This window comes from Megalops cyprinoides, chromosome 5 (genome assembly GCF_013368585.1).
Source record: "Megalops cyprinoides isolate fMegCyp1 chromosome 5, fMegCyp1.pri, whole genome shotgun sequence".
Lineage (NCBI taxonomy): Eukaryota > Metazoa > Chordata > Actinopteri > Elopiformes > Megalopidae > Megalops > Megalops cyprinoides.
Window position 1 is genome coordinate 11819544 of NC_050587.1, and position 25080 is coordinate 11844623.

Consider the following 25080-nt stretch of genomic DNA (forward strand, 5'->3'; position numbering starts at 1 on the left):
AACACTTATAAACAACTTAAACATTTACTGAAAAGGGCAAATGTAAATGACTGAAATGAAAGTCAAAGGGCATAGGCATTTGGAAAGTTACAGATCCATAATTTACAGGGCAGTCAAGTCTATCTATAATGAGTCCAAGGTATGTGACATTACTGACATGTACAGCTTACAGTATTTTTAATGGTCCTCTTTAAAATATAATATATTTCATTTCACATATTTCATTTAATTGGTCTGTTGAGACTGTGACAGATGTAGTATGTGTATGTTTGTTCAATCTGATTTTATTGAATGCTTCTGATATCAATATGTGCTTGCCCATTGCCACAGTATTGTAAAGGTTAGGCAAATTTTAAATGAAAACCAAATGAATATCAAAATGTCGTTCAACAGGCAAATAAACAAACATTACAAAAATTCAGAGTACAGACAAACATCTCCATAAAACCATTTTAATATGTATTCCCCTATTTATTTTTTTATTATTTACTGCAAGTCTAAGAACAGCTTTAAGGGTAGTAAATGTACATGGCAACCTTGATGCATGTGTGTCATAGAGAAGTATAGGACAGAGACAGAAAGATCTTATTGATCTTGCTCCATAAAATCAGAACAAAGGTGTCAAAGCCAATGGTCAATATTATTTTCCATATAGAATATTCTGGCTTCTCCCTTAAAGGGAGTGTTCCATAAGAGACAGACATAGTCTCATCAAGTGTTAAATTTACATGAATTTATATGAAACTAAATAATTCTCTCCACCTAATCAAGTGTTACATAGTTGATGTTATACCAGCAAATTGTTTGTGTATGTAAATTGGATCAGATGTCTAACTACTATTGTATAGATTTGCATTTTAAAAAACATGATAATGTGGAATACATGTTTGTCATTTATGTAGTTAGACGTTATATGGACAATCCTATATGAACCTCAATCCCAACTCAAGCTCTAAATCTTACCATAACCTTAAACCTAATCTCAAACTCACTTCTAGCCACTTATTTCAATACATACATCATATAACATATTAAGCAGTCAGAGAATCTATAGTGCAAATATTTACCTACAGTGCAATTACACTGGTGTCTACATAACACTGTGACCAACATGTGACCAACATTTAAAATGACTATACTTAATGTTGAATGTCTCAGTTGATTTGTGTAGTATGCACTTTCAACAATGTTTGTGTGCCTAAAACTGAATAGAAACACAACTGCATTCCATAGAGCAATCTTCTAATATTTGACGAGATTCCTCAATATAATATTTGAGAAGTTTTTTTTTATTTAATGCAATGAATCCTTATTTTGCGTAGACTTCTTTCATGCCTTTGACATTGTCTTGAAATAATCAAATGACACTAAGCTACATGTGGAAACCACACACTCCCTCAGGTTCTGGGACTAAATGTGTTCCCTGAATCTGAAATGGACTATATTCTAGACTGTCTTTTGTTAACTGCAAAATGGGCAACACAAGACATCGGACACGATCCAATGTAGAAAGTAGAAAAGACACACAGGAAGGTACTAGACAAGATGAGAGGAGGAAGCAAGAGTTTTTCATAAAATGGGAACTGGATGTCAATAAATATGTGATGTATTTAATGTAAATTTACTTCCAAGTAATGTGTACTGCTTTGTTTCTGAGAGATGAAATCTTTTGTTGAAATAGATGATCATGCTCCTACCATTCATTTTCAATCCAATATTCTTGCTTTCATTCATGTATTGCACTACTGTATAGGTTTATTATAAATACTTTAAACATAGTATGAATCAGAAATACTATACTTAAATAGCAAATGCCCCATCTTGCAGGAGGATATTGTAACAATAACAAATTTTGTGAAGGAATGCCCTGGTTGTAATACAAGTGCCCCTTTTAAAATCTCTGAAATATCGGTCTGAATAAAGGTTTTTTTTAAACTTTCATAAATAACCACAAAGTGCCACGTTCTTCCAGAATGATCCGACAAACAAGCAAACAAAAATAACAAAAAAACAAAGACAAAAATCAAATCAAACCAAACCAAAAAATCGAAACATAACTTGAACTACCCTCCATGGTGGTAGCAGGAGCCGGTTTACGGGTCCTGACCATAAACTCTAGGCCCTTGATTGGCCGGCCCCTGGCTCTCTGGTGTCACTGCTCCAGCAGACAGCCCACTCTGGGGGGTGCGGGGGGGAGGGAGGCTCTACCTCCGCGGCCTGCGTCGGGGTGCTGCTCATAGCCGGGTGTGCAGGTGAGTGTAGCCCAGGCACATGCAGATGAGGTTAGCTTCCATCCACTCTGCGGGCCCGGTCGGGGTCAACGCCAAAACCAGGGGGCGTCACCCGATCCCCTCCCGGACAGCAGCATGCAATGCCTTTGCTTGGATTTGTTAATGCCGTCCACATTTTTTTATTTTGGATCCAGATGAGGGATGACGAAGAGCGTATGGAATCATGCAGTATGGCAGCAGACAAGAGCATTGAAGGAGGACAAACACCACATAAACACAGAACAGGCAGGGCACCCAAAGGGGGGGGGCGGGGTGACGGCAGGAGTGGGGGGTAGGAGGGTGGTTTTATTCGGCCCAGACTTACCAATACGGTCGAGTCGGTCGATGGCCACAGTCTCGAAGGCACGGCGCATCATTGGGTACTCCTCCAGCACCTCGTTGAAGTGGTCCACAGACAGGGAGAAGAGGCGGCAGTAGGTGTCTGCCCGGACGCTGGCCGTTCGGCGGCCCTTCGTTAGCAGGCAGATTTCTGCGGGGAGGGGGGCGGACAGGTGTGGGGGGGGGGGGGGTGTTGGGGGGAGACAGAAGAGAGTGACAAGCTTGCACCCACAGCCGGGATCAACTTCACACAGGCTACAATACAAGCCTGGCACACAGGACAAATTATCATGCAAATGAAGCATAGGTGCTAAAATTCGCCACATCATTCTGCATCCTAATGTGAATAAAATGACAGCTTGGTCGGCGTGTTGTCAGCACGGCAAATCTGAATTTCTAAATATGACAGCTGCTGTCCCCAGAGGCCTCGGCTATCTCCCTTCCACAAGGCTGCCACAGAGCTGGCCTGCTATGTCCTGCTACTGGTTGAGCAACCCCACTTTTGGTAATCAGTTGAACTCTGGGACATATGCGATTGCAACAAGAACAAACTGTTCAGCCGGCCGAGGCCACACTCATGTTCGTAATACATCTACAATATCCCTTCAGCAGACCTGGCTGTAGCTCTTTTATAAAATTCAATATAACTTTATTGGAAATAGCAGTTGGTCTCTCAAATGAAGACACGGAGACACAACAGCACAGAGCTTCGAGCGATTTGAGTGTGAGTGGTCAGAGGCTCAGCGATTCAGTAAAGTGACTTTATATTAGGTATTTATGGGTTTTCAAACTCAAGAACACAATGGGTGTGCTCATACAGCTTTATCTGTTTATTTTGCTTCCAGCTGTAACTTAAGATTGTACTGGAAATGCCTGTCAGACCAAATTTCTTCATGGCCATGGACTGAATATGACTTGGCACTGACTGACGCAGCTACTGTACATACAAGGTAACATTCTGCTTTATACTTATATTTATGTTGTATATTTACTATCCTAAGTTACATCCTAAGCGATGTAATAAAAGCAACATTTTTTTAGTACTGAGGGGGAAACATTGTGGTTATTAGGTCGTTGTTGTGCAGCTAAGTAGGTATTTCAGAGCTAAAAACAGCTCACTGGGCCATTACTTTTTGCCAAATAAAGACAATGCCCTCGATAGTCGCAGCTCTGATCCATCTGTGAAAAGTGTCACAATGGGAGGCTTGACGGTGTGAAAACAACACTGTCATGCTGGGGGTGCGAACAAGGTGTTATATCCTTTTTAATGGAAAAAACGCACCCCTAAACACAACCCAGCAACACGTATGGCTCCATTTTAATTCACGAGGAAACAGTTCTGCCCCACAGAACGGTTCCACGGAAATGAATTTGCTTAAATACAGTAACAGCTGCATTTGGGACTAATTACATTATCGGACGCCTGTGCCTCAGAGCCAGAATGGTTAATCGACTGAGCAAAGGTTAACCGACTGACTAAGCATATGAAGGTGGTTTTTGTCACTCTCGTAAATGGCTGGTCAATCAGTCAGCTCTCCTGCTGGAATGGGAACAATGCCCAGCCTCGGCAGTGCAGTCATCTGGGGAGACTGAATGAGTGAGGATTGTCACGGCTCTCTGACATACAATGTGACAAGAGTCCGTCTTCCTGCCACAGATTGCTGCCTTCGCTCCGAGCCCCGTGGTTAATTCACCCTCAACTCCCTTTGTCTGAGCGTGAGTATATGTATATGTCTGTGTGTGAGTGAGTGAGTGTGTGTGTGTGTGTGTGTGAGAGAGAGTGTATGTATGTATGTGTGTGTGGGTGTGTGTGTGCGTGTGTATGCGCATAAGGGTATTCAGATTCTCGGGTCAGATTTTGAGAAGCTAGCTCATTTTGTCGGGGTGAGTCAGTGGAGGGGAAGGGTGCAGCTCTCAACGCTGCCAGCTGCTACCAAGTCAGAGCTCATCTCCTAATGCCATGTTCATGCAATGGGTAAAAATATCACCCACCAGATGGGCAGCTGACTGGAGCAGGTGGCTGGCATCGGAATATGGCAGCACAGCTACACGGCCCGCGCCTCAAATAGGCTTTGTTTAATTTCAATTTCAGTTCCTTTCGGTGGCATGATCATTGTGTGTTGAAAAATACTTGATTTTGGGGATGAAACACACAAAAAATCTCAGCATCATAAGGCCACACAAGCAAAAAAAACCTGCTTTGGCCTAGACTACTGCAATCTAGTCATTTCCTCTTACCACACACCCCTCACTGCAAGAAAACCTCCTGTTTAACCACTCATCTTTGGCCTCTTCTCAGCTGTCTCTGTAAAGTCATTGTAACGGTTCTCTTGGCCTCTCTCCTCTGTTTTCTAGCTCCCAATTTCTGTTTACAGCTGAACAGTCTTGTTATGTGGAATTTTGAAGGGAACTGAAGATTTTGTTTCCATTTTTTATAAGATCATTTCCACTTTTAGCTACATTATGACATTGCTTGTATTATTTATCAATTAAGGCTGAAAAGGCCAGGCAAAGCATTGTGACCGGTCAAAAGTAAATAGCAGCAGTACTGTAAGGCTGCTTTAAGAAAAGAATGTCTCATACATGTGATTTTGTGGCAGCTACAAAACATGCAACACAGAATCATGAATAAATCATGTGCTTTGTAGGCATTTTTAGAATATACATTTTTAGTATATAGCATAATATATATGACATAATTCTCAAATAAACCCACACCTACTGTCACACACAGAAAAAAATGCTTTGGAAGGTCTCACTTTGGCCAACAACAGAAGAGAGAGACGCGTGACCTACAGTATGCAGAAGCTATTTATATATGTGTGTGTCTCCTTATTGTTAGAAAACATTGCCAGGATTCGAATGGATAAAAGCAGTCTTAGAATGGGTAAAAGCAGTCTTAGAATGGATAAAAGCAGTCTTAGAATGGATAAAAGCAGTCTTATGACACACACACAAGACTGCTTTTATCTGTTCCAATCCTGGCAATGTTTTCTAATTTAAAAACTGGCGAGAACAAGACTGAAATAAAAATACAAGCACATTCAGATTGGATAAACAAAATGGGTCATGGGTCTATTATATAGCATGACCTTGAAGGCTTGCAGGAGGCAGATATGGGTGCTGAAATGTGCTTTGTAGTGCACTGGTAGCCCATCCTCATTAGAATGCAGTCTGTGCTTAGTCACCATCGCCAGCCACTGCAAACTCTAAATGAAAGTTTGTGTGCTGTAATTTTTCACTTCCCCCAAAAAAGACCCACAATGAAACACAAAAGCTTCATTGGCATTGCTTTATTTGACAGCCTTTTGTCCTGAAAGTCATCAGGCAGGGCATTTATTAATGGAAAAATGAAAACAAAGGGAAAGATAATACCTGAAATAAATCTCGATTCATTCTCTTTTCAAAGGATTTTAGCTCATTTATGACGTCCATTGGCTTTTCTAACTGTTTGTTTTTTACAGAACAGTGACAGTCAACAAAGGGGCAGCCAGCATTTACCGTGGTAACTATCTTAGTGGAGTCTCTGTTTTGAATATTTTTTGAAAATTCAGCAACAGTTGAATGGATTTTAAATCCTCCTGGTGTCACGTGGTTGTATTATGAGACAAAGCCATTTGGTCAGGTATTATTATCATATTCTGACATATTTTACATTGAAAATGTATCCATCATTTCTAATCTATGAATAAAAAGATTGACCCTGAAAACTCTGTTGTTATCTTTTAATGCAATGTCAGTGATTGTTAGCTATTGCCAGCCAATATCTTGAGCTTTCTAAATTGCTGATATGGGACTGGTTGAGTACATATATTCAGATGTAACCAAATCTTTTTCTAAATATTTGTATTGCGACAACAACAACCATTGCTTTTCATACACGGAACCTTGTAGAACTGGTCCGTAGCTGGGAGCATATGTACCTGAGGTGCAGTGGTTTTTCTCTACCCAAATCAGCGACAGTGAACATGTTTAAATGGAGTTAATTCTTAAAGCATTTAGCCATCCCTTGATTATGCAAAAGAAACAGTCGTCCTTGCTGTGGTGCCAAATGCAACACATGCAGCGACCCTTGGTTGGCTGCGTCTCCCGCAGTAGCCGTGATCTCCAGTTTGTTCCTCTGACTGCGCAGATGATGAACATTACGTAACCAGAGGAGCGGAAGCGAAAGCAAGATAGGACTAATAAAAAGATGCAAATATGCAATTTATAGTTTCAGTGCTTCACATACCATTGCTATGACGTTAGCATGGCTGTATATTTTCTGTGTGGTGCAACTTAAAAATCAACCTATGTTTTTATGATTTTTTTGTTGTTTTTACTCTTTTTGACAATTCATATCTTACAAATACCTCCAAAGTATGATCCATCAGTCAGCTTCATCTCCTTGTTTAACTTGGTGATGACGCTGGCGACGCCGTGCTGGATGAAGTACATCTTCTTCCCGACGGTTCCCTCGCGGATGATGTAGTCGTTGGGCTGGAAGACCTCGAACTTCAGCTTACTCAGCATGCCGGTCACAAAGTTGGGGTCGGCATTGGCAAACAGTGGCATGGTGGCTACTAGCTTTCGGCAGTTGAAGTTCACAATCTCCTGTTAACAAAAACAACAACAATGACCAAAAACAGCCAATGTTAGTTTCATTGTGCACCTCCAAAGCTAGCAAGTTAGTAATAATTGGTTCAATTATACACACAGCTGAAAAATAGAAAGTTTAAGTAGAACTCGGAAATGTACAGGAGCAGCATTGCACATAAAACAAAAGCATGCTTGTGTATATCTATTCACATTGAATTGTACATTTACAGAACATTTAATTTTTCTCAAGTATGCTTTCGCAGGCACCAAAAGTCTAATGCCGTAACTGCTACTGAATTCTGCAGCGTTTGATATTTATTAGAGGAAGTGCGCTCTGTGTGCAACACAAATGAACACTGCATCTGTCACACATGGAAGCATCATACGTTTACTGTCAGCTTTTGCTTCAGCAGAGAAATGAATGGGCACAAGCAATTGAAATGTCTGACTGAGAGGGAAAAAAATACAAAATTGTACCTGACATTTAATCTTTGTCTTAATACACAGTGTGTGTTATTTTGTTTTCATGTTGTTTTTGTTTCAATATAGAAAATATATTCATTCACAGTGATGCTGCCAATGTTGTTCTATTGTGAAGAAATAGGAGTTGATTTAAGACTTCACGTGGGATTTTGGTGTAATGTTGTGCACAAAAGTCAGGCCGAACAATGCACTGTAATGATAACGTAAAACATTACTGATGTTAATATGCTTCCACCTCACCCGAGTGTTCTTCCAGAAAAGTCATTAATTATGCCACCAGGGACTATTACTTCATTAGCATTCATATTTCATTCTTTATCGAATATCAGCTATTCAGGCGGAGAGTCCTTACACCATCTCACACAATTACCAATCTGAGTCACTAGCCTTTCAGTCAGTCCCTCAAGGGTGCCAGAGTAGTCCCCTCTGTTCCTCATATCCCTGGGAGAACCGTGAATCAGATGAGCCCCAGCGTCAGAGCGCTTTTTTTTCGTTTATTTTCCAGATGACAGGAAGATTGTTTCATGATGTTTACTGAACAGCTCCTTCTGGCCGCCATGCCGCTCGCTCCCTTCCCTGACATCCCGCTTCCTGTGAAGGATGGCCGTCTGTCGGGAGCGCTTTGCCTCTCGAGGGGAAACACGGGATCTTGGGAACGCTGGAGATTGTTAGCACCGACGAAGACAACCGCGGCAGGCGAGGCATGGGTTTTGACCCCAATCATCCGCGCCGAATAATGAATTAGATACCGGTGTTCGGCCCGGAACTCCACAAGGGAAACAATCTTTAGACTTTATCTATTTAAAGCGATCCATCACATGGCCGCAGCAGTAAAAATAGAAAGGTGGCCAGCTGCAAAGTTTTCCGGAGATGAAACATTAACCGTTTTCTCACCTTGCTGGGTGTAACCACTGAGGGCGGCCTTACCCTGTCGAGCGTGCTGTTTTCTCACTTATGACTTAATGGGGCTACATGTGAGGCAAAGGTAATTTGCCTCGCGCCATCCGCTCCCCTGGAGTCATTAGGCACATAATCTGCTGACGCAATGAAACCTGCTGCAAGGCAGGTGGAACTCGCCACGACCAAAGACAACTTTTAATTGGTTACCGGTGTTCCACAGACTAAACTTTTTCCTTTTCTTTTTTTGGTCTTCTATTACTCGCATTTGGCAATTTCTCCTGAGGCGTGACTCGTTTTAACAGGATCGTGTGTCCTGCTCTGCAGGTTAATATTTGCAGTGAATTTTTAATGGATTCCACTTGCCATTTCCAAAGGCCTCTGCACGCATGAGACCGTGACGGCTTGCCTTTGACTTTTCCTAAGTATGCCTAATAATTACACTGGTCCAGTTTCAGAGCCACTCGGCTCAGCTAATCAATTGGTGTCGTCTATCTCTTCAGAGTATTCCGGAAACTGTGACACCATGGCCATTTGAACATTCAGCAGTGATGCATGTCTGCAACTTTCTGCAAATTCAAGGTCTCTAAGAACATTTCTTACTCCCTTTTAAGGCAATAAAGGCAACAATTCAAATGCTTTACACTGGCAATTTTCAACCATTGGAGAAAAGTATTAAATCAGATACTAAATATTTTGAAATGACAATGTCATTGATAGATAAGGAATCTCAGACTCAAGATTAAATACTCAAATTATATGCAATTATAAATTGCAAATATGAAATTATAGCCAAACAAACTTACATCTACTTAAAGCCCTGGCAAGATATTTGCTTGAAAAGTATTCCAATGGCTGTGAAGTGAAGAGGAATTAGACGCATTCATCTTCGTTGTCAAGGAAAAACTGCCCCTGTATAACTCTGAAAGACCAGTGGATTTATGATACACAGTAAATGAATGACAATTAATTTTACAGTTTGTATAATTTGTTCATTTTAAATGCCATTGACCATGATGAGATGCATTGGTTTCAAGCCTTTGAAATAACTGATATTTTAAAGAAAATACTACTTAACTCTAAAACACATAGTCATAGGGTCTGAATTTTGATATGCCCTATATTGCTTCCTTTGTCAGGGATTGGTTAGGTAATAAAAATTTCAGACCCTTGGTAACTCTGTTATGCTGTGAATTTCAGCTTCATTTCTTCATATACACACAAGTTTAATAAAGCATCCCCTGATGTAAAAAATCATTATAAACATCCAATTCTTATTGAATCAGGTCAGGAGGGAAACGCCACCTCACCTCTTTCAGTGGGTCGTTGAGCTCGCTCAGTATATTGTCCTCATCAAAGATCTTTCCCTGGTAGCGGTGCTCGTAGTAATCATGTATCTTCTGCCGCATGTCTGCCGGTAGCTTATGGAAGGACATGTACTGCTCCACTTGCTTGTACTGTAAAGAGGGAAATGAAACAACAATGATTAACCACTTGGGTATAACTACATCAATCAGTGTTACGTATAAATACACAATGAGTATCAACAACACAGTGATTTTAAGTGACCCATCATGACTGGAGTAGTAATAGGTGAAGTGCAATGAATTGAGAATAACACCTTCTATCAAAATGCACTATATGGGAGTATGTAATGTTTGGGGAATTCAACTAGATGCTATAGCATCATTATTATTTAGGAGCTTTGCTAGCTTGCTAACTCAACAACCAAGTTAATAAATATTTGGGTACTGGAATATTTTCAGTGTTACGTGGCAGGAAAATTAAACACGACAAGCAGAAGAAGATTAGTAAGGAGGTGAACAGTTTGGGCATTTTTTGTGTGACCATATGAGATTGCATTCAAATTATGTATGTTTAAATGAGGTAAGATGACTCAGACCTCAGCATCATTGTGTTTATTTCTGTAGTATACCCCAAAAATGGTCTAGCTCTTGGCCTAGCTCCATCACAGCCTTCTTGAAAAGGGAGGTGGGTATGTGAATTGAAATTGATAACCCTAATATTATACTTGTGTGTAAGACATTGACATTTCAAAGACATTTCAGCTGATGCTTGTCTGTTGTAATACACACATGCCTACACATGCACACACACAGTGCTGTGTTATAGTGAATGGATTGGCAAGGAGGGAAGCAGGTGGCAGGTGGAAAAGGGGAGAAAGCCTAGAGACTCTTTACACTGAGTGTCTGTCTTGATAACATCACTGAGTGATTCTCTGACATGATTAACAGTCACAGTACCTCCACCACTTGTGTATTTTTTCATGAATACAACAGAATGATTTTTTTGAGGATTTTGTTTTTTTTTTTACATGCACCATCATGGTGGTATATTGTAGCCTACTGCTGCGTTCTACATATAAATATTTGAACGTAAAATAATACAGGACAAATAAATTTCACAAAATGTGTGGGCCATGATCCTGAGCTCCTCAACTGTCAAGATTGCTACAAAATGTAAGATAAGCTAAAAACAGTAAGGCTGTCTTGTCACTGGTTACAACAACAACACTCATAGCTTCCATAGTCACACAACTTATCTCATGCTGGCTAAAATACACTTTATTGTGACACAAATCCAATGATTCATTCAACATCACATATTTAAATACATACTGTTTGACACGCATTTCATGATTGATAGAAGGAACGGAATTCCATGTTTCTCTTGGGGGAGAATTAGGATCAAGGCAGACTACCTGGCTGACCAACTGCATGAAAACATGACCCTAGCTTCATTGCTATAAACAATGTAAATCAACATGTTTTACATCTGCACGTTTTTCTAATATATCTTTTTTAAGGAACATGCTAAAACTCAAAATGCAACACCAAGCGGAACAAGCTAGCCAACTGAGCTAAAGTATTATGACCCACTGGCTATGTATGAGCTGTGAGTAAAAGTTTGCTGAGTGACCGAGCATGCTAGAGAGCCGGTGCTTAAAGTAGACAGGTCAATCGGTTTTTGCATTTTTTTTTCATCCGCAGATATGAAGTAGGGCATTAAACCTTGTTTTTTGGCCCATGCAACTCTTCAGTTAGTAAAAACAAATCTGCAAAATGGGTTTTAATACAAGATAAAAATCATATCCTCTCAAGCACAAAACCATTGACAGATGCTCCATGGAAAATTCAGGAACGTCACAGAGGTAAATTACTTTGCTGGCAGTAGATGCAAAACTCCACAATTCAATATTTTTAAAGGAAAAATGCAAAATTTTAGTCCAATACTCTTGCTCCAACTTGATCCTGAAGCTTTGATTGGTACATTGATACATGTGGGGTTATTTGTATTTTGTAGTACAAGTAAATAGCACTTTGTACCTTTTTTCCTCTTAAAACTGGCTGTAGAGGAACCACTGAAGTTGATGGTTAAATGTATTCCTCTTAGATTTCATAGAGGCCAGTGTCTGAAGCAGGAAATTTTGAGAGCCTGGTGCGACACTTACAGAATGACTTCATTAAGATTTATCTTAAATGTTTTGCAGACAGATTTACCTGTTGTTTGTATCAGTGACTGGATTACACAGAGGTACTGTCATAGGTTGAACCAGTTAATATCATGTTGTAGATTCAACAGGTTAATGGTTCCTGCCCCAGAAACAAGGCTATATAATCTCCCTTCACCCCTAAACTACATACTCCACGGAAGACCGAATGGAGCATTTAGAAGGAGGGAGACATAAGACTGACAGAGAGGGAAGGAGAGAAAATGAAAACGGATTAAGAGGGAAGGAGGTGAAATGAGGAACTCTGCTGACGTTTAGGCGGTGCGAGACTAATGCAGAGAGTGTCACTGAAAATAAAGGGGTATAAATGAATGTCTGCTGGAATTCCAGCCTCCAGTCCACCATCTGAAATTATGTAAGTTAAATATGACAGAGGCCTGAACGCAGTTCAAGGCCACTAGTAATTAGTGTAATGTTCCAAAAAATAGGATGTCTCAGTATATTAGTGAACTCGTAACAGACTGAGTGCTCCTTAAAGCTGCAGCACAGCGCAGAGTTACTCATAGACGGCAGGGGGTACTGCGGAGAGCCCCTCCTGGAGGTCGTGGGTTTTAGGGGAAGGTGATATTTACTACTACCAGTGCGGATAACAGTAACCGGAGGTCACATGCTGCAGGGCGGTGCAGTGACTTCACCGGCCGCCACAGAGCTCTGAGTCACGAAGAGATAGAACTAGATTTGCTGTCAAGTGTCTTCTAGTGTCATCCATCAACCTAATCAACTGAGGGAGACAGAGGGACTAAGTGGTAATCCACACCAGCCTTGGGATCTTCTCCACCTACTCACATAAACATCAAAATATCATATTCTACAAGCTAGGCAGTGATTGTTACACAATGTCATCTGAAAGGCACGCATTGCCCTTGCACAACTGGACTGTTACCACTTTGTATCTACTACATATGTAGAGTTTAAATGTAAACCCAAATCTGGCCCTAAACATTTATGTAATAACAATGTATAACAATTACTGTATACGATAATGTAAAGTCACATGAAAGTTACACAGTCACAGTATGTGGTTATTTAACAGCAGTGTAATGACATTAGTAAATTGCGTCATTAATATTAAGCGTGACCGAAAACGACATTCCCAGGCTCCAGACCGACTGAAGTGACTAACACAAGAAACTGATTCCCCACCTTGTTTTCCATGACAAAAACAAAGAGCCTCAGATTCACACATTAAGTCACTGCACGCAAATCAGACATAATTACACTCCATCTCATGCATTTAATAAGCTATAGCAGTTCGTTTGAAGGCAGGGCCGAGAAAACATACCGTACACCTGAATCCCATCCATCTCAGTCAAGAATACCTTTCTCTTACAGACGCTGATGAATAACAAAGGTATAAGGGGCCATTGTCAGAGATGGTTACATTCTGACAAATAAATGCGCTCTTACACTAACGCATGAAATCAGAGAAGGGCTGCGCTGGCCCACAGTAACCCGTAACCTCCGCAGAACACGAAGCGACAGATGAAAATTACATTAATCAAATGGAGAAGCGTGTAGCACCTTGTTGCTCATTGATTCAGAGGGGGGCTGCTGGATGGCGATAAGGCAGGGGTTTTGTTTGGAGGAAACTGATTTACATTGAACGCGCAGTAAAGCTTGATTTTCTTTTTTTTTCGGCATTTGAACTTTTGAAACAGGGAACGGTGGCAGACCGCCCTGATGGAGCAGATGGGCCTGGCATCAAAATCATAAACACGTTGACCAAATAAAAAAAAAAAAAAAAAATCCCTGCTTATCTCCTTTCAGCAAATTCCTACTGGTAAATCATCTCATCGAATATCATTTACAGACCCCTTATATATCATTTACAGTCCTGCCATATAGTGTCACAGCTGCATGTGTTCGCATTTTGTACATTAGGCACCAAAGTGACTGTTTGGAAAGGCTGAAACATGTGGCATACTTGGAAGGATACTGTTTTGCTTAATTCTGTAGTATTTGAAAACAAAATGTATTATCTTAAAAAAATTTGGGACCCATGAACACAATATGTGCACATAACGCATAATCCAAATGTGCTGTAGCTTGATACTGTAGTGTGCCTTGGAGAGTCAGAGCAAAAGACTACCAGTGAAAACAACTGCAGACCAAAAAATGCAAGCCAAAAAGGCCATGGCTCTAAAATAAAGTTGCATAACCCCCTACCCAGAAAATGTCTTATCCTTTACGCAGAAAGTTCTTCGTAACTTATTCTTCAGCAAATCACGAGAGAACTAGACTTTTATGTCACGACTGAGATGGTGAGAGCAATGTTTATCCACTTTTATCCACTAGGCTTAACTAATGAAGTCTCACTGATGTGTACACTTATACAAAATGCTTTCGTCTACTCTCCTTACAATATGAAAGCATTCCAGGAACACTGCCATAAAAAACAGTGTTGAATAACCTAATGCTCCTGTAGAAGCATTATTTTTGCAGTTACCATATTTTTTTCTTGTCTGGAGAGGCTGTTGAGCCCGCGTAAGAGCAGAAAAGGACTGCATAACATGTTCCCAGCCTACGCAGAACACAAGCACTAAGGCAAAACCTCCTTTCTCAAATCTCCCATCAAATTAAATCTCGGGCTGGGAATACGCAGTGTTATATTAGTGTCACAAGCAATGTTGTCTGTCTGCCACATTCTCTTCTGTGGGCCAAAGTGAATATACTGTAAGCCGTGCTATACCAACAGATTTTCTCAGGGACGTAAATACCTTGCCAAAGAGAAGCTCGATACAGTTTATAGAGCATTTTTTATTTTAGAATGGACGTATGGCTGTGACATATGCACTTTGTCATCGCACACAGCCACGACAGAATACAGAGTTTTGGGACCATACAAACAATTCGTATTGTGAGCAAAGTACATCTACCACTTCTTTCATCTGAAGTGTGTGCACATTTCCTTGGGTTCTATGCAATGAGAAGATACAATTATTATCATTTTTGTCCTAAGTTCCCTATTCCTGTTAGATCTTAATATTAGCTAGCTGTTTTGTGTTTACTGTTGAAGTTAGGGCAATTGTATTCTGTTTTATGCACATATGTATTAATTACTGTTCTTTCCCTTGAAAACCAGAAGTAACAGGCATTTCAGAATATACAGATATACCTGGAGTAGACAACGCAATGGAAACACCAAATGAAAAAGGACTCATTCTCAAGCAACTAAATCACAGGCAAAAATGAGTCTATGTGTGTTTCCTACTAATGTCAATATTAGTTGAAGTATATTCCTGCTGTAAAAGATGTTTTAAAATCAACACTAAAATGTGAGTTCCCAGAGCAAGATGAGTGATGTAACATATTTTGAGAGGTAAAATAGTTGGTACCCAAATTGCAGATGTTTCAGTCATAGAGATGGCAAAATGATTTAATGTGTCAGTATCGAACAGTATCGAAAGTCATGACACCTTTTGCCAAACAAGGAAAAACTGCATCAGGAAGGAGGACCAGATGCCCCCAAGTTGAAGCTGACTGACAGGGTAAATGGACACAACAGAACAGTTGCTAAAAACCACAAAACAACAGTCTTAAAAATTACCACAGAACCAAATCTACACCTCTGTGACCCAGTCTCAACAAAAACTGTACTATACATTGTGAGGTTCACAAAGCTTATGTTTTAGGGTAGGGCTGACATTTGGAAGCTCCTCAGAATCAAGGCCAACACACAACAATGCATGAGCTGGTGTATTGAGCACAAAACCTGCATTTCTGAGTATTAGAAGACAGTAATATGGTCTGATGAGTCATCTTTTATTCTTTTTCCTACATCTAGTTGGGTTTACGTTTGGAGAAAGCCAAAGGAAGCCTTCAACCCACATTGCATGTTTCCAGCTGTTAAGCAAGGTGGTGGATGTGTTATGGTATGGTATTCTGCATAGTAGCATTATGACCAAGGAACACAAAGCCGTTTTAGAAGACCAGGTGCACCCTGTGATGCAAGCATTGTTTCCATAGGATGTTCCCACAATCCAAGATGATAATGCCCCAATACACACTACTAAACCGATTCAAGAGTGGTTTCATGAACAACAGAATGAAGTCAAGCACTTTCCAACTCCTTATTGGTTAATAAATATTCCTGCAGTATAATGTTTGGTGTTTCCATTATTCTGTCTATCCCCCGTATATTCATGCATGTGTGTGTATGTGCATACATATTTGTAATTGAGGAAGGCATACTGTGGATCACCAAGAAATATGATTAGCTTGTTGAAAAAAATCCTAGGTTCAGAACCAGTCAATCAACCAAGACTTGTTATAGCTATAGGGGGTGACATCAGTGTCTTCAGCAGATACTTATATAATCTCCAACATAACCGAACACCTGCATGTACGGACTGTATGTATTTACAGTCCGTACATATTTACATGTATGAATGGATTGCCTATGAGCACACTCCATGAATACATGTATGTTTGTATGTATGCATTTTATCTCTTAGTCTGGATTCCACAGTCTAAGTGTGACATGTACTTTGACTCATGTTTGCAGTTACAGAAGTAGAGCTCTTCTTTGAACCCTTTACAAGGGCATCTCAGATAGTTCCAGTAATGTTCCCTCTGCAGCTGCAGTAGTGATATGGCCGGAGGGAGGCACGGCGAATGCTTGCTTTATCTGCACGCCGAGGACCAAATGCAGCCAGCGCCGCATTACAGCCCTAACAATAGCAATTACCCTGTATGCTTTATGCATGATTTATCAACAGTCTTCAATCTGGGAGCTGTGCGGCTCGACCTTCAGCCCAAGGAATGCACAAGCCTGACGCAAGACGGAGCGTAAGGACAGAACTGCTTTAGGGATTCATTGGTAATTAAAAATAAATAACTTGTTTGAGTTTACGGTGCCACTTTGAAAGGACATGTTTTACTGTTGCCTGGCCAATTTGTCAGGTGATGAGTCCCAAATGGCTTCTCAGTGGAATTGTCATGTCTTGGCAATGTATACAGTGTCTCAGTAACGTTCGTCCTTGTGCAATCGATTCAACACGACTGTGGAATTGTACCACAGGTATGCGACTTTCAGCACTACTGTAGAGAAGAAGTGGCCCAACCATACTGTATTAATATGGTATTTATATGTAAGGAAGTGTAGTATTTAATACAATTTCAATAATGTTCAACTTTATATTGTTTTTTTTTTTTATTTTGAACCATGGGAGCAGAACAGTGCAGGTCTGCTATGCTTACTTTAACATGACTGTGGACTGTGCCACAGAGCCTGAATTCTGCAAAGGACTTTGACTGCTAATGCATGTATAGCTGGGTGTAAATGAATAAAATGCTATGTGCCACTTGTTCTTGAGACATCAAAGTCACTTTCAAGATGGCACCGTCCACCAGATCTGAGGTAGTCACAAAATGGTTGTGATAAAGAATATGATGTAGGCTGTGTGTAAGGCCCATGTTGTGCTGGGAACACTCATTTGTTATGGTGCAAATTTTCTATTATTATTATCTATGCCATCATCCACCCACCCAACTACATTTACTAATTCACTCTAGTATGCTCCACCTAAGCTGAGGAAACTGTTTAAGTTACTGGAAAAGGAAAAGGATTAGTAAAATTAGAATATGACGACATAAACAGTGATACACATACTGAGTTTCATTCTACCAATAAATGACTTGAAAAACAATATTATGTTGTGCTGGGGAAATACAAAACAGGCTTTATAGAGTGAATTTGATGGATTTATTGGATAACAATAAAATATTAAATGACAACTGATCTGGTTTAACAGAACTGACAGTGTTGATGTGCAGACAATGTGCTATACATATGTGTCTTGTGCTCTTTCTCCCCTGGCTAACAAATGCTGGAAAACTGAAAATAAAGAGGCCCAGAACAACTTCACTGAATTGGACAGAATAGGTCAGAAACCTTTTCCTCCACTGTGACATTCTCTTAATGAAGCTCATTTTCAGTTTTGAAAGGTGCACGGCAATGCTGCTTGTCCTCTCTTGATTTAGGAGGTGTATTTTTAACATGTCAACAGTCGTGCCAGTCAATACGAGCGCTCACTTTGCATTTGGCTTTTTCATTTTCATCATGTATTGCCATACGTTGTTTTCCTCATATCACAGCAATCTGAGTAATGTGAACCTTGCAAAATTTTGAGGCATCCATAAAAGAGGCATGATTTTGCTGCAACTGCACAATATACAAAGCAAGGCATTTCAAATTAGGCTGGTTTCCACTTGCACATGTCCAGGTGCACTTGCACACAGACACACCTGCAAGGCTGTCTCCACTTACAGCTGGAGGTGAGGTGGGATCGGAAACTAGAACCTAGAGGTACAGCTTGCTAGAGATCGATGTAATTAAGATATGGTTACACTTTGGCAGAGGCAGGCATGTGTATATACCTAACCTTCAGATAAAAATGGAGGAAGTATCTGGGCAAAATAGCATATAAACTGTGTAATTTCCCAAAAATGAGAGGCAGAGGGGTGTCCAGTATACAATTATACAGTTTCAAAATTCCATTTTAGTATACTTATGTTTATGTATGATTGCTAAATCTGTGTTTATGATTAAAAAGAAAAACACCAGAGTGGTACAATTTGAAATGAATATGTATTTTTTAGTCAATTGCAATTGTATTTTGTGTTTTTTGCTAATTCTAGTATAACAGTCATAAAATATAGCTGGCTACCTACAGTATAGCCACATATTTGGCTCTTATTCTGGTTTATAAACTTATGACATAATTCTATATATTCCTCCTTCACTGGGTATGAGCCATATTTATGCAAGCTGGGTAACTGGCTAGCCATATGTATTCATAAAAAGGGCATAATTCCTCATTTAATTGAAACAGGAGCACAAGAAGAGCAGACTCAAGACAACAAAGATAGCATATTTACCAGTCCGGATTAGTTTAGCCGATCAGGGTTAGTTTAGGAATATAGTCTTAAACTTTGATAATTATCTAAAGTAATGGTAGCTCACAAAGGTAATGTTTAGTTTTCATTTTTCATTATTTAATTTTTTAATTAGGTCTGCATGTGCCATACTGATAAAGTGTTCAATTTTTATGTGTCAAGCCACAGCCATGTGGTTTTAGAGCAGTGTGATGTCAAACCTGTAGAGGACCTGTACACATTTATGGCAGTGAGGATGAACACGGTGACTGCAGCGGAGTGGTCATGACTCTGTGCTGAAGTGAGCTAGTATAAGCTAGCAATACAGCTAGATCAGAAAATAAACAAAATAAGTAAATAAATAACCACAATTATCATCAATAACCATTAAATGTTTATATGTGATTCATAAGATGGATATAAAGCTGGACAATATCTCAATAATTTATCTAGGATATCATGAAACACTCAACTCTGATATAAGCCAATACTGTATGATTGATTCCTGGTGGCAACTGCATGCTTGATAACAGATGGCAGCATATTTGCCAATACATTATAAGATTTCAACATAAAAAGGCATACAACTTTAGTGATGTCAGTAATCATGTACTTTATCAAGCGTTTTAAGCTTTCTCTGGTCATACTATTAGTGAAAATGACCCGTGTTTGCCAGAACCCACTTTACTCTGAATGAAGCCATTTGGGATCCTCTCACTGAAATCCTCTTTTAGTGCTATCATTACCTGATATTAATCCCGCTACAGCAAAACACCTCGCAGAAAAGATGTTAAGGTATAAGATAATCAACAATAACAGTCCCCTTAAAGCAAAGACCAATATATTAGCACAAAATAATGTTCATCCCATCCAAAATGTACCGTAGAATGGACATGGAAGTGTAATTTGCACATCATACTGTTGATAAATACTCATGAACATAATGCAAAAGGGCACACAGCACGACTGCATGACATATAGGTCAGCAGCACCATTGCATGTCTGCCGATAGCCAGCGGGGGGGGGGGGGGGGGGGGAATTGGAATTTACCTTCTCTTGGTACTGCCTCCGGGAGGAGTCCAGCGATTGGATGAGGGCGGTGGCGTGGCCCACAAACATGGCGTAGCAGGTGGCGCCCACAATCATGCTGAGCATGGTGATCCACAGGTCGGACATGCTGACGGGGGCACGGGCACCGTACCCGATGCAGAGCATGTGGCTCATGGCTTTGAAGAGGGCGTAGGAGTACTGCTTACCCCAGGAATCGTTCTGCAAGAGAGACAGAGGAGGGGGGGCGGGGAGTTACCGAGCGCCGGCTCTCAGGCAAGGTTCTTTGATGGATCACTGAATCTCCACAGAACATCCTGCCAACATACCCTTCATGCTTGAGAGCCCCACGCTCAGTAATGTAACTTTTCTTCCCCCGTTTTAATTTGCTGCCGGGTGTACAACAATGGATAGCTGCAAGGCCTGCTAATCAACATCTATTACTTCGGTTTGTTTCAGACAGCTGATGTATAGTTTCTCAGTAGCCTCCAGACCTTCTACACTGGACATGAGGGGAGGAGCCTGGCCTGAGTTCTGCTTTGATGGGACGATTATCACAAGTGGTTTCGTGTAATCTCTTGCAGATGCAGCAAGACTGAATCACTGCAAGGGAATTTCATTCCAAACACGTTTGAGTGTTTGCTAGTAGAAGGGGGTGGGCTTTGGCATCTTTCCCCCCTAATAATTCATACTTGTTTAAAGAAAGAAAAACTTTACACCAGCACCCATACATCAAAAAATGTGTGTCCTAAATTATTTGGAAGAAGAATTCCTTGGAGGGATTGATATTGCCATTTCTCTGACTCAGTATTGAAATGGAGGCATGTTTTTCCAAGAACTGTGCAAGCACGTTTTGTAAACTAGAAGAAAGTTGGTTCATGATCTATTGAATTAGATGATATAGAACACTATGGTGTCAGCTGTCTTTTTAAGGGACCAATATAATAAATAAACAAGCCCGAACGTAATGTAAATTGAAGGTTTATGGTTTTATAATGGTACGTTATAATCTCTTACATTATTGGCTACGCCTTTTCATCAGACTTGTGCATGTGTGTATCCTAGTTTGGACGACACCTACACCTTTTCATACTTCTGTGCTATGCCCCTGCTGTTGCAGTTCCAAAATTGCTGATTCGGAGAACTGCTTCTAACCCTGTAAAATAATGCTGACGTGCCAGAAATAAATTGTCTGCATGAAATATGCTCAATGTTGCAGTTATATTTCTTATATATAAAGTATTTTTTGAAAATTATGTTGACACCACGGGGGTTGGTACATTCAATCTAGCCACAATGATGTTTTCTCCTTAACTCTGAGTAATGAATTCATTCCTATTGTTTCTTGGATTGCACTGTTAGCTTTACTATCCACCTTGAATTCATCTATTATCGTGTGTCTGGTCATGGTAAATACGCAGATGAATTAACTTTAATACTGACTCACCTAACTACTCATGAAATGTGATATTTTTGCTGATTGCTGGAGCCTCTCATGGTTGGAAGAATAATGTCATGCAAAAACATTGTTGTTTCAGTCATTGAATTGTGATGGACTCTGCATTTTACTGTAGATGCCATAGGAAGAACATTTTTAGAAATGTCAATATTTACCAGTGCTTGTACATTTTAGAGAGGTGACTCACCCTTTCTGACACCATGACACATCAGGACACTTGCCATAATTTTGAGGCCTGCCATTTTATATCACCTCAGTTTCTTAAAACAGATTTTGCTCTAATGTTTTTAGATAACTCTCTCATTCATCACAAGAACCCTTATAATTCTCGACAGAAGATTTTTGAAAGGTTTTTGCAAATAATCTTTTCCAATATTTAAAAATAGCAGGCAACGGTGGCAAAATGTATATCTCAGCCTGATTACTAAAGGACTGTCAAAACGATATGAAAAGCGTTGGACATAGCTTTCTCTAGCAGCCTTTCTGGCCTTTCAGCGGCTCATTTACCGCAACTCTGCATACTGATGTGATGAAAGATGACAAATGATACTCGAAAAAACACTTTGAAAAGTATTTTTGGCACGCCCGTTGAGGAGTGCTGCTATGAAGTAACGCTACCGAATGTTGGGGAGGGAGCATCCTTCACCAGATGCAGACAGCGGGAGAAGCAGGAGTGACTGTGCAAAAAGTCTGTCCTCCAGGCCTGTGGTAAACTGATCCACCAGGACAGCGGGCGTCATCTGTCCAGGCCGTCTCAGCCCCTGGGCTGGCTCAACATCCAGGCTCCGTGGGGTTAGGAGGCAGCCAGGGAGAGTTATGTGTACATGCTGTGTGTGTGTGTGTGTGTGTGTGTGTGTGTGTGTGTGTGTTTTGGCCCCTACAGTAATGGTGTGTAATTATACTGATTTGTGGCTGTCAACAAAGCACGAAAATGACCAGCGCATGCATACTAAGATGGTGTACTTTCCGTTTTCCTTTGTTCGTCTCACCAGTGATTGGGGAATAAAAAATTCAGAGGCAAAGCCACAGACAGAAGATAGGACATGACGCATCTGCACTGTGCCTTAAATAGTCTAACATGAAAACAGACACTTTGGTCCAGATACGGTCTAAACACCATGACTCTTTTACATAAATCTTTAGTGAAGAATTTAAGAGAATGAAAATTTACAAAACATACCAGGCACCACCACAAATCCAGTTGTCATGGTGCAGGACTAATATTTTAAAAATTGATAGTTCCATGAAGACCTTCCTTAAAGTGAAGGTCAATGCATCACATTTTAGCCATAAACCCCTTTAGATAAGGTTGCCATGGATATATTGTGTTGTTTTTTCTTCCTGTCATCTTATGAAAGTCAGTAGGGTGTTGGTTACTTTTCCCTGGTTGATGACAAAATGTTCAGTAATCAGATGTCTCCCCTTCTATCATGTTTTACTCCACAGTTTGGAAGTTCTTTATCAGTTTGCTTGGGCTATCAAAGTACTTCCTGGATGAGAGAAAATTGGTATGCTCAATATAAAAAAAAAACATGGTGACATCATTCCATCATATACCCTCCCCACTTCCCCACTGTATTCTACATTGCTATGGACTGGTGAACTCCAGATGTCTAAATCGATGACATCACTCTTTTGTCACCCAAGCTTGAGATTCGGTTCCATGGTTTCCTGTAATTTCCAACCAGCATGTCAGCATAACACTGCCGTGCAGAAAACTTAAGTGTAGATTTTTAAGTGGGGTCTCATTTGGAGGGCAGGCTTAAAGCCACAGAAACAGATATACTTCATCTGCCCCCTCTGCTAGCACTCCCAATCCAAGGAAGGCAATATGGCCAACTGCTTTGTCTTACAAAGTCCAGTGTGGTTTTCAGCCTCAGGAATGAAAGGAAATTGTCAAATATTCCGAAATGAGAGGAATACACTTTAAACACGTTAAATTCTATAGCATTTAGAATTATAAGATATATCAATTATATTAAATTGCCATTGCGGAGTGCCAATGTTATGTTATAAATGAATGTTATAGAACATATTTTAAAATGTCCATTGATCGATAGCTTGTACATTACATGTAAATATATTTAATGTTCAATGAATTTTGGATTTCATTTTAAATTATAGATAGATAGACTGGACATATGCCAATTTTTCATAATGATGTGACAAAATTAAGTTAGATCACTGCTTAATCCTACCTGAAATCATACCTTAGTCATCCTAAACATTCCGCCCACTAAACACAAATTATTGTAAAAAGTAATTACACATAGAAATGAAGGCAAGCGAATGATTTAAGATTAAGATGTGAATTATGGTCTGCCGCTGTATGGATTTTAAGTAAAGCAATGACAATTTCTTATTTACTCTCCTAGTGGTATATGACCATGGCAGAGGGACTGATGGTGGAGACAGGTTATGACAAATGGCAGCAGTGGAAAGTTCTCCTGTGACACAGGACTTGAACAGGAGGAGTGTGCCTCTGAGAAAATTGATTGCAATATAAAACCATTGATTCTTCATAGCTGAAATAACACTTGATAAATTTAGCTTTTTGAGATAAATCTTCCCTGCTTCAAGCATAACTTTGGGCCACAAATAGACTGGAAAGACTTTTGTTATGGTGCTGAATGTTGGACTAAGACTTCAGTTATTTAGTTACAATAACACAGACCATTGTTTTCTCCCAGTAACCATCTTTCATTCTCTTGGGGTTTTGACTTTGTATAACAATATAATTTTAGAATGAATGTATTTTCCAGTTTTCCAGACACTGTTATCCAGAGCGACTAACAAGACCTGGGTGGCAATTAATCACAATTAATGTTAGTAAATCCTTTTCAACTAACTGGCCCGTGCATACATTAGAGAAGTATTTAAGAATTAGAGAGATATCGGCAAGTCACAAATGCTTTGGTGCTTCGCCAAATCAAACTGTAATCTATTTTCTTTTTTTCAACTTTCACACAAACTGCTCTTTTTGTGCCTTAAAATCGTCAATCTGTTCACTGTACGACTGTACAAAATGTGATGTACTTGGACGAATTGCATAATCAAAACACAATCTGCTCGTATCTGGGCTACACAAGAGGAATCCCAGCAGTGTTTGAGCAACCCAGGCATGATCTCAGTAACTCTGAGGGACCTCCAGGACTCCAATTATATATCCAGTTTATATAACTGCAAGATCAACCACACAGTCAAAGGCTACTATATCTAATAGGGGCAATACGGATCTTTTCAAAAAGTTTATGTTTCATATTTTCAACAATTTCTTTTGTCACAATGCTTCTCCCATTAGACATCAACAAGTAATTGCATTGGCCTGTGCTAAAGATTAGTTTGATAGGCAATGCTTGAACCTGGGTGGTGAAAGACCTGAAGGAAACTGATGTGTGAGTAGGTAGGTGAACTATTTCATGCAGATACTTTCAAATCTATTTATTGAGCTAGATTTGGAGGGCAATGACACCTAGAATTTGAAAAGTAAACAGATATATTGCTTTGAAATCCAGTGGAGTTCAAAATCCAAGGACTGTTTCCAAAATAAACCATATTTTCATATCGTGCTAATCCAGTCAGATGCACACAATGAGCTT

General features: G+C 40.0%; 1 protein-coding gene across 1 annotated transcript in view; it reads right to left on the reverse strand.

Annotated features, from left to right (window-relative positions):
* The window catches only part of LOC118778017 (potassium/sodium hyperpolarization-activated cyclic nucleotide-gated channel 1), an 82420-nt gene that overhangs the window by 11234 nt on the left and 46106 nt on the right, over positions 1–25080 (reverse strand). Inside the window, exons 4-7 of the mRNA XM_036529322.1 lie at positions 20026–20244; positions 9878–10024; positions 6962–7202; positions 2596–2760 (exon numbers count right to left, since the gene is read on the reverse strand). Coding sequence (XP_036385215.1) covers positions 2596–2760; positions 6962–7202; positions 9878–10024; positions 20026–20244 — 772 coding nt within the window. The remainder of the gene's footprint in view (positions 1–2595; positions 2761–6961; positions 7203–9877; positions 10025–20025; positions 20245–25080) is intronic.